A 10,202-nucleotide genomic window follows, 5' to 3' on the forward strand; every position below is an offset into this window, starting at 1 on the left:
CGGTCGTATAAAAACAAAACTTAGAGTGACACCGATCACTATTGGCACATGGAATGTGCACACGTTACTGGACAACATCACGGCAGATAGACCGGAGAGAAGAAAAGCACGTGTCGCTAGAGAGCTCGCACGCTACAACATTGACATTGCAGCCCTTAGCGAAACTCGCCTTGCTAATGAAGGACAGCTGTCCCAGTCAGGCTGTGGCTATACATTCATTCACACAGGCAGTAATACCTCTGAGGCGAGGCGAATTGCTGAGGCTGAAAAAAAGCGTGAGCTGCGCAAGTCCAGAGCTGCTTGTACATCATCGACAGTGCCATTACATGTCTGCCCGACATGTGACAGGACGTTCCACGCTCGAATCGGACTGATCCGTCATCTTCAGACGTACAGAGCCCGGTCATCGAAAGAATGAGTGGTTGAGGTCTTCATCGATAACGATGGACAAACATCACTCACATGCAATCTCCCACCCTGTACATAGCAATCCTCTGTTTCATTTTGATGTTTTTTGATGTACTTTAATGCTTTTATTCATTTTATTGATTAAATAATTATAATTACAGTAATACATCGAGGTATAAAAGATCTACACATCTTCACCTGTACACAGAACACAGACCGCTCCAATGGATCCCACAACCCATACAGCGAGAAAGCCGTAGCAAGCGTTAACATCTTCAAAATCCTACCCGGGCAGGAAAATGCACCTGCTGTTTGCAATACTTCTATAGTATAGACACAGGGTGAGGGCTAGACAAAGTGACCACGGTTAGTCCTGCTCCATCTCTACTGTCTGGGTTTCCATCTACAGCTGTTCACACTGGAAATGCAGGACAGGGGTAAGGTTAGCCCATCACCAAAAGAACCTTAATGTAAAGCAGTGCTCCTGCCAGTGCCTGGTGGGGATCATGCAGACAGACTACACCCCAGGCTGGGCATTGTCCCAGGGTAAAGCAGGGCTGTAGTGGAAGGTGGAGGAGCCCCTGGACGAACAGGGTGAGGCATGGGACAATTCAGCTAAGAGTTGCAGGGCTGGGCACCAGAAGAATCGCCGGGTGGAACTTTGGGGTATGGCAGGGAGGGGTGGAACGAGCCCCGCTCTGGGTCAGTCCCAGTGCCAATGGCCCACTGCCTTTGAGGAAGCCACCGATGAAGGCCATTTGTCCTACTCCCCTGGGTCCCACAACCCAGCTCTGGCCAGAGAGAAACTTTGCCTTGGAATCTTAAAGCAAGTGACTTTGTTTCTAGGGCTGAAGGGGGTGGTGGCATGGGAGACACTGTCAGCTCAGAGAAAAAACTGACCCTTGTGCTCTTTGGGGGATCGTACCTGAAATGGGGGTCAGCGGGAGGTGGAAGGGCTGAGTGTAAAGGACCAGGAAGGAAACAGGGTCCTGGGAGAGAGTCAGTGCTGGGAACCCCGTTGCTCATGAGACTCCACCTTCCGAGTACTGCGGCCCCAGGTCTGTAACCCTTATGCTGGGGAGCGCTGCCAAGCAAAGTCTCCCGCTGCAGGCCCACGGCCCTGCCCAACATAAGGGCTGCAGAACAGGGCCTTCAGAAGGGGGGGTTACTACTGTGTCCTGAGGAGCATAAGGGATGGGACCGCTTGGAACCACAGGCTTCCCCCAAGGCTTTGGGGGCTAAAGGAGTCAGCTTCTGAAGTGGACACTGTACCCTGTCACCAGTGATTAGTGGGAACCGGGCTAGCACTCTGGCTCTACGGTGCTAACAGCTAATTGGGGGCCTGAAAGGGGTGAGCCGTGGGGTGCTAGACCTTAGTCAGCCCTGCCCCTGCAGCACACATGGTAGCAGATGGGACAGAGTGAGTCCCAGCTCCAGGATGGTACCGCAGCCAGTGCTGCGAACGGGGCTCCATGCACCCTGCTGGTGCTAGGCTGGGGTCGGCAGCACACAAGCCCTCTCTGTATTTCGGTACCGGCCGGCAGATCCCAGCTCTGCTGAACGACGAAGCGTGGAGAGGGGCCTGCAGCCGCTTGCAGAAGGAATGAGACCCCAGGCACCCAGGAGGTGCAGAGGCCAGCAGCAGGATGCAGGTGGCAGGATCCCTCTCGCACATCCAGGATCTGGGGCTGCTGAACGGGCTGTGGGACAAATTGGAATGATCCCGTTGAGTCTCTCAGCTTGGGGGCCTCCCCGTGGCTGGCAAGACCATGTCCCAAAGCAGTGCCTGGCCACGCCCTGGTCAGCAGAAAGCCCTCTGCATCATGGAAACCCAGCGTGGGGCTGGACGGGAACGACGCCCCCTAGCCGTGGAAGCGGGCAGTTCACAAAGCCCCAGCTGAGACGCCGTCACCCCAGAGTCCTGCAAACTGGAGCACACACAGGCCAGGCCGCTCCCAGCTCTTCACAGCCAGGGAGAGGGGCTGGGGCCTGGGCCCACCAGGGAGCCTGACAGTTGCCCTGGCTCCGGCCTTTCCAGTGCCTAGGTCGGGCCGTTCAGCAATCTTCTCCAGCTCCAGAGCTTCACTGTCAGGTCGCTGGGGAAAGAAGAGAGAGAGGAAGTGAGGCCGGGGGCTGCCCCCGCCCCAGCTGGGAGAGGCAGCACAGCGAGACAATCAGCTACAGGCCACGCCCTGCCCCCAACTCCCCCACCCCCAAATGCATCACGCTGCAGCCCAGGAGAGCAAGGCCGCTGTCCCCAAGCGGGCGGGCACCGGCGCAAGGAGGGAGCAGATGTGCCCAGCTGCCCGCCAGCGGGATAATCCCCCAGAGCGCCAGTAACGGGGCACTCTGCCAGAGCGCAGGCTCAGCCAGTGGCACCTCACTGGCAGTGGCCAGTGACGCAGTGGGGGGTGGGGATGGGGCGGGGATTCCCCCAGCAGTGGCCCAGGAGGAGCAGTAGTCAGATGGGCAAACCCCATGCAGCCCCGAGCTGGCCGCTGGATCCAATCACCTGGGGGACTGGGAGGTGGGGGGCAAGAGGACAGTCTCCTCTTGCAAAGAGCTCTACATGGGGGGAAAATCCAAAAGAATCTCATACTGTTAAGAAGCAGCTGAGACCAGAGCAGAGAGAGAAGAGACAGAGAAAGAAAAGGAGAGAGAGCCAGAGGGGGTGAGAGCCAGAGAGAGCAGGAGGAGGGTCAAAGCAGGCTAGTGGCACGCCCCTTTATGGCAAGGACGCGGTGAGGAAGGCAGGGGGTGAGCCCAGGCACGTAAGTCCATAGCTTTACCTGGCAGTCACTGCGGCACAGAGAGAAACAGAGGGGGGGGGGGGGGAAGAGAAAGGAAAGGAGAAAAGGGACATGGTCGGAAAAGAGGAGATCAGAGACGGTGCCAGCGACATTGTGAACCCGGGGACCCCCTCTGGGGGCCAGGGCTGTGCACAGGGGCCGGGGAGCGGAAGGAGGGGGCGGTGGTGCTCTCATTGGAGATGCACAAGGCGCCGTCGAGGAGGAGCTGGTGCCCGGTTGGCAGGAAGTCCGTTCTCTGCGCTGAGGGTGGCAGGGCCAGCAGCACCAGGTCTGGCTAGTCCCGGCACATCAAAGGAGCTGGCAAGAGCATCCCAAAAGCATGGCGGGGCAGGGCAGGACCAGCGCTTGGCATAACTGGATGGGGCAGAAGAGCCTCACTGTGGGGCGACCTAACAATGGCTGAGAGATGGAGGAGACGAGAGGCTAGATGGGGAGGGGTTGGGGGCCCTGCAGCCGACTGCTGCCCCACACCAAACCGCCTGCAGCCCGGCTCCGGCGCTGTTCCCATCCCTCGCTCCCAGTGCCTTTCCAGGCCCTGCCACATGGGGGGAGCAACAGTGGGTTTGGAGAGCTCCTGCAGCTCTGCTGCACTGGGGTGAGTTGGGGGTCAGATCTCCCTCCCCCATGCCGCAGGGGCCTAGCCTTACCCACTGCCCTCACCTGGAAGCAGTGAATATGTGCTTGGAATTGGTGCAGATGGCATTGATGGGGCTGTCGTGGCCCTTGATCTCCCCAACGGGTGTGAAGTTCTCCACGTTCCAGACCTTCACCACGCCCCCGCGGCAGGCGCTCAGCAGCATGGGGCGGCCGGGGACGAAGGCCAGGGCGCAGACCCAGTCCTTGTGCGCCTTGGGGATTTCCTGGCAGGCACAGAGACAGGGCAGAGCCAGTGAGCGCCCACGATCCATGCTGCCAGCCGGGGCCATCAAGACCCAAACTGCCTCCTGAGCTCCAGGGCAGGGTCAGGCCAGCAGCCAGAGCCAGATGCTGGGTTTGCAGCTGGCTGCTGGCTCTGTAATGGGCTGAGACAAACCCCCCACATCTGTACCGTGGCTGAAAGCTGGAATTTTTAAGCTCCGCTCGATTTCTCATCAAGCAGCAGCCGAGGATTTGAATTCAAGACAAGGGGACTCTGGTGAGCTACAGAAGCAGCTCAGCAGGAGAGAAGAGGGCTCCGCCCCAGGAGACAATTGCTCATTGGGATTGACCAGGGGATCTCCAAGCTCCAATCAATCCAAGCCGTGCTGGCAACCCGGATACGAGACACACAAGATGGGGGAGAGAATCTCTTTGATTGGACCAATTTCTGTGGGGGGGTGAGGGGGGGGGTGAGGGACAAGTCTGCAAACTCAGCTCTTCTTCCAGGGTGGGGCTTGAAAGCTTGTCCCTTCCACCCACAGGAGCTGGTCCAATAAAAGAGATTCCCCCACACCCCCCATCTCTCTAATTATTTGTCTGCCATCAATCCTCAGCGCTCCAGTGGGAAGAAAAATGAGCATTAGCCTCATGTCATAGGGGAGAGACTGTGGGGGAGGGTCACACAGCCACAAATGGTGATTAGCTCTGGGCAGCTCCATTTTGGGGGACACCCCGACCACCCCATTTTCAGAGGGGCGGAGCCCCCACTGCTCCCCTTGACTCCCACAGTGCCCAGCTCCTCTGAACAACCCAGCCCCGGGCGGGCACATGGTAGGTTCTCCAAAACAGAGCAGCCCACCACCACCAAAAAAAAAAAAAAAAAAATCAATGGAGGCCTCTGAAATGTTAGCCAAGTCTCATGGCAGAGCCAGACCTCCTGCCTCCCAGCACCGGCCTGCACGCCCCCTTCGGCTGCTGCTCTATCCCAGACCCACCGGAGGCCATCCCCGCACTGCAGCGCGCCACCACTGACCTGGAGAGCCAGGCACCGCGGCCTGTGGCGCCCGGAGACCAGACAGCCACACTCACCGGGGTCCGAAATAGGGACAACGCCGAGCGCTATCTACCCCCAGACAAACCTGTCCCCCTTCCCCATAGGCCACTGAGCCCTTTAACCGCAGCAGGTGGGGCCCAGCCCTATAGAACTGGCTACCGTGCATTGCCCACGGCTGTAAACTGCCTTCGGGACCCACCCTGCCAGCCACTGTCGTTTGCAACCCCCGGGGCTCTTCCATTGCCTGGAGGCCCCATGTGCAACGTAGGGATGGGGTCTCTGTGTCTGCTCTCTGATCCTCTGCCCCCAGGATGGCGGGAGCACGCTCCAGACTGGACAGCGACTCTCCAGCAGGTTCTAAGTCCTCGCTCCAGACCCTGGCACTGGCCCTCGAAACAGCACGCTGCGGGTCTAGCCCATCTCTCTGCCCCCCGCCCAGCAGCAGGGCCTTCCTGCTCGTCCCCCTCCGTACCTGGAGGAGCTCCTGCTGCTCCAGGTCCCACTTCTTGATCCCGTTGTCCCCGGAGCCGCTGAAGAGCGCGTCGCCCTGGATGACCAGACACTCGATGCCGTCGTAGTGCGGGGGCTCGAAGTTATGGGTGGGGCCGACGTTCCCCACCACGCTGTCTGCAATCTCAAACATCTGCAAGGCAACAGCCCGGAGGGCAGCTGCTGTGAACCCCGGTGGCAAAGGAGACCAGTCGCTCTCAGGTCATTAGGCCAGCAACAGCCCTTTCAGCAAGGCAGGGGGATGGCGAGAGCGTCCGACCACACAGCTACCACTGGGATGCTGAGCCACGGCCCAGTGAAATGAGACAGGGATGGATTGGCAGCGGCAGGGTTCTGCCTGCTTGCGCCACGCTGGGATCCTTGGGCAGAGGCCATGTGGGGACACGATGGCTCAGCACTAGGGCTGAGATACAGGTCACAGGTTCGAACCTCGCCCAGCTCAGCTGGGACTGGAAATCTCCACCTCCTCCAATGGTTTGGTGGCCAACGTGCGGACGCAGCTCAGCGTCCGGCTGGCAGGGGCCACGTTGCAAAGACAAAATAGCCTCCTTGGCAGCAGGTTCAGCAGAGGCCACAGAGGGCAGGAGGAGGTGGGTTCCACTTTCCACGCGTGAGGCGTCAGGAGCAAGCGGGGGGTGCGGAGGGGAGGCCTGGGCCGGGCACCTGGAATTCTGGTCTCCACGGCTGCCAAGCTGCCCAGCACTTTGAGACATGGCAGCTCCTCCATCATTTCCCAGATCTGGGTTCCAGGACGCTCTTAGGGGCAGTGCACAGACCCTGCTCCCCGTGACCCACAGACACACCTGGCAGGTGTGGGGACAGGAACGCTGGCCAGCTGCAAAGCCACCAGGTCCTTCAGGCCACGAGCGCTGGGGGGCTCATAGCATTTCTCAGACCCTGGTGGCATTTGCAAATATGCTCAGTACTGGCCTCCCTTTGCGCCCGCTGAGATCAACAGAACGGCTCCTTCCCGCCCCCCATGGGAGCGGAGTTAGGCCGACGCTGGGCGCTCTGGACACCACCACCCAGTATGTCCCCTCCTCGCCAGGCCTTTGGTGGGCAGCGAGCCCCTGTAGCTGGCACCTACGGGAGAGCGGCTATGCATGGGGGTGGGGAGGGCTGGCACAAGCAGCGGTTCCTGGGCTCAAAGGCCCCTTGTGCTGCCTGTGAGCGGGAGGGAGGGAGGGTCCCAGGGTACCTTGACGTAGTGATCCTTGGAGCCGGTGACGACCAGGTCATGGTTGCTCGCAGTCTGGTTCACAGTGAGACACATCACAGGCCCGATGTGGCCGGTCAGCTTCCCGATAGGCTGCAACCTACAAGCAGGAGCCCGGGGTGCGCTCAGCAGGAGGCGCTCGTTCCTGCAGGCCCTTCGCTGGCCCAGTCTCCAAGGCTCCCAGCAGGGACCCTCCCAGCCCCAGGCCCCTCTCCACCATCCCAAGCAGAAGTGGGGACCTCGGGCTCCGGGGCGCAGAGCACGGAGCAATCTCAGGGATACCACATCCCTCAGCACCATGGGCCGTGACTGTGGCCTTGGGCTAGGGGCAGGGAGCTGGGCTCAGATGCGGTGTCAGGGGGTGACCGGCTTGTCCACCGATCTCCTAAGGCAGGGGCGGGGAAAGCTACGGCCCGCAGGCTGGATCCAGCCCGTTAGTTAATTTCATCTGGCCCGTGGCGCCCTCTCCCACCACCCGCTGCAGGGGAAGCCCCAAGCCTCCACGCCCCCCTGGCAGGTAAGTGGCCCGTGATTGATTTTTCCTGTGGGTCAATGGCCAGTGACAGAGAAAAGGTTCCCCACCCCTGCCCTAAGGGCTGCAGCTGGGAGAAGAGCACTGGGTCCTACTTTCAGCCCCCCTTGGGCGTGATCAGCAGCTGCTGGGGCTGATTCATAGATTCTAGGACTGGAAGGGACCTCGAGAGGTCATCGAGTCCAGTCCCCTGCCCGCATGGCAGGACCAAATACTGTCTAGACCATCCCTGATAGACATTTATCTAACCTACTCTTAAATATCTCCAGAGATGGAGATTCCACAACCTCCCTAGGCAATTTATTCCAGTGTTTAACCACCCTGACAGTTAGGAACTTTTTCCTAATGTCCAACCTAGACCTCCCTTGCTGCAGTTTAAACCCATTGCTTCTGGTTCTATCCTTAGAGGCTAAGGTGAACAAGTTTTCTCCCTCCTCCTTATGACACCCTTTTAAATACCTGAAAACTGCTATCATGTCCCCTCTCAGTCTTCTCTTTTCCAAACTAAACGATCCCAATTCTTTCAGCCTTCCTTCATAGGTCATGTTCTCAAGACCTTTAATCATTCTTGTTGCTCTTCTCTGGACCCTTTCCAATTTCTCCACATCTTTTTTAAAATGCGGTGCCCAGAACTGGACACAATACTCCAGCTGAGGCCTAACCAGAGCAGAGTAGAGCGGAAGAATGACTTCTCGTGTCTTGCTCACAACACACCTGTTAATACATCCCAGAATCATGTTTGCTTTTTTTGCAACAGCATCACACTGTTGACTCATATTTAGCTTGTGGTCCACTATAACCCCTAGATCCCTTTCTGCCGTACTCCTTCCTAGACAGTCTCTTCCCATTCTGTATGTGTGAAACTGATTTTTCCTTCCTAAGTGGAGCACTTTGCATTTGTCTTTGTTAAACTTCATCCTGTTTACCTCAGCCCATTTCTCCAATTTGTCCAGATCATTCTGATGTAGTGCAAAGCCCAAGACAAACAAGCTAAGTTGCTCCACGCTGGGGTTTGTGCCAGTGCAGCTTCCCCCGGTGCCAGTCCAAATCTGCCCCTGCCTCAATAAAACGTCTTCCAGCCGGGAGGGAGCGGGCCCCCGCTCAGCCCAGAACGACTGCTCCCTCTGCCTACGCAGCACCCGTCTGCCTCCCCACAACAGCTGCCCCTGCCTGGGGGCCCGAGTTAGCCCCGCCCGGACCTGTTGAGCTCCCAGATGCAGACAGAGTTCCCGGCGGCAGCGTAGAGCATGGTGCCGGTGGGGTTGAGTGCGATCTGGTTGATCTGGTGCTCGCCCTGCACGCTGGCGATGGTGCGGGTGGTGGTCCCAGCACAGGCGTCCCCAGAGATCACCTGACCTGAAGAGCTAAGCCAAAGAGACAAACAGGTGAGCCTCAAGGCAGAGACCCTCGGGGGAGGGAGGGGGCAATTTACACAATGTGGAATGGAAGATCTAGCCCATTGTGGACTGATTAGAAGGCTGGACAGCGTCTGTCCCCAGCCATCTATAGGGGGAAGCAACGCCACTTCCTGGCCATATGCAGTGCCAGTGGTGCCAGGATGAGACCCCCCCGCTCAGTCCCACGTCCCCTCAAGCCGGGAGCAACGGCACAGCAAGGGTGACCCAGGCAGCACCTTTCGGCACCCAAGGGAGGTGCCTTGCCGCGCAGCCAGCCAGACCCGTACCAGCAGGCATGCCAGCTCCACGCCCGGGGCGGAGCAACACAAACCCCACCCCTGGCCTGGAGTTGATGTTGACAGGCAGCCCAGGCATGTTCCCGCCCAGGGCCGGCGCTTCCATTTAGGCGACCGCACCAGGATTTGGGGGGGGGGGGGGAGGAGGGGCGGCAATTCGGCGGTGGGGGGTCCTTCCGCGCTCCGGGTGTTCGGCGGCAATTCTGCAGCGGGTCCTTCACTTGCTCCAGGACCCGCCGCCGAAGTGACCCGAAGACCGGGAGCGTGGAAGGACCCCCCCACCGCTGAATTGCCGACGACGACCGGGAGCACAGAAGGACCCCCCCCACCGCTGAATTGCCGCCGACGACCGGGAGCACGGAAGGCCCCCCCCACCGCTGAATTGCCGACGACGACCGGGAGCACGGAAGGACCCCCCCACCGCTGAATTGCCGCCGACGACCGGGAGCACGGAAGGACCCCCCCACCGCTGAATTGCCGCCGACGACCGGGAGCACGGAAGGACCCCCCCACCGCTGAATTGCCGACGACGACCGGGAGCATGGAAGGACTCCCGTCTAGGGCGCCAAAAACCCTGGCGCCGCTCCTGTTCCCGCCAGTCAGATTGGGGAAGCCTAAAAGAGAAGTCTCAGTCTGTGGCTGGGCACCAGAGAGAGGGGCTGTTTCGCTGGGGTCTGGAAACGGCCCTGGCAGCTGCAGATGGGTCATTACCCGTCCCTGATCAAAGCAATTGTAGGGTGCACGGTGCCCCCCGAAACAGACGAGAGGAGCAACTTCCCTGAGAGCAGAGCACCAAGCCACAGAGCCTCCACGAGCCAGGCCAGGCTAGAACGACCAGCATTGCAGCATTCCTAGACTCAGCCCTGCAGACCAGCCCGGCCACTTGGCCTTTGCAATGCTGCCCTGAGTGCAGAACGCTGGCAGGGCAGTGCGTCAAGCTTGGCCAGGCCCACAGGGCAGCCTCGGTGCGTCAGGTACTTACGTGAGGGTGCGGATGCACTTGGCCGAATCCCGGATATCCCACACCTTGATGTAGGAGGTGGAGACAGTGAAGACCAACCCTGAGTGGCTGCAGTATTTGATGGACACCACATTATTGGGGTGGCCCTTTAGCGAGGCGA

At 59.5% G+C, this 10,202-nt stretch overlaps 1 protein-coding gene across 1 annotated transcript; it reads right to left on the bottom strand.

The window, feature by feature from the left end:
- Positions 1 to 2,315: 2,315 nt before the first annotated feature.
- LOC135977725 (kinesin-like protein KIF21B) lies at positions 2,316 to 8,576 on the bottom strand. Its single transcript, XM_065578972.1, has 4 exons — positions 6,839 to 8,576; positions 5,603 to 5,773; positions 3,879 to 4,078; positions 2,316 to 2,504 (listed from the first exon to the last, which is right to left on the bottom strand). Exons 1-4 carry the CDS (start codon positions 7,154 to 7,156, stop codon positions 2,450 to 2,452), a joined length of 744 nt encoding a protein of 247 aa, XP_065435044.1. The 5' UTR covers positions 7,157 to 8,576; the 3' UTR covers positions 2,316 to 2,449.
- Positions 8,577 to 10,202: the final 1,626 nt, after the last annotated feature.

The sequence above is a fragment of the Chrysemys picta genome, unplaced genomic scaffold (assembly GCF_011386835.1).
Source record: "Chrysemys picta bellii isolate R12L10 unplaced genomic scaffold, ASM1138683v2 scaf19, whole genome shotgun sequence".
Lineage (NCBI taxonomy): Eukaryota > Metazoa > Chordata > Testudines > Emydidae > Chrysemys > Chrysemys picta.

Excerpts from the sequence above, each read along its gene's own strand:
- LOC135977725 (XM_065578972.1), bottom strand. The coding sequence starts at position 7,156 with ATGGTGCTGAGGGATGTGGTATCCCTGAGATTGCTCCGTGCTCTGCGC. Across the intron at positions 5,774-6,838 it reads CCAAGGATCACTACGTCAAG|ATGTTTGAGATTGCAGACAG; the intron begins GTACCCTGGGAC and ends GTTGCCTTGCAG. Across the intron at positions 2,505-3,878 it reads CACATATTCACTGCTTCCAG|CGACCTGACAGTGAAGCTCT; the intron begins GTGAGGGCAGTG and ends TTCTTTCCCCAG.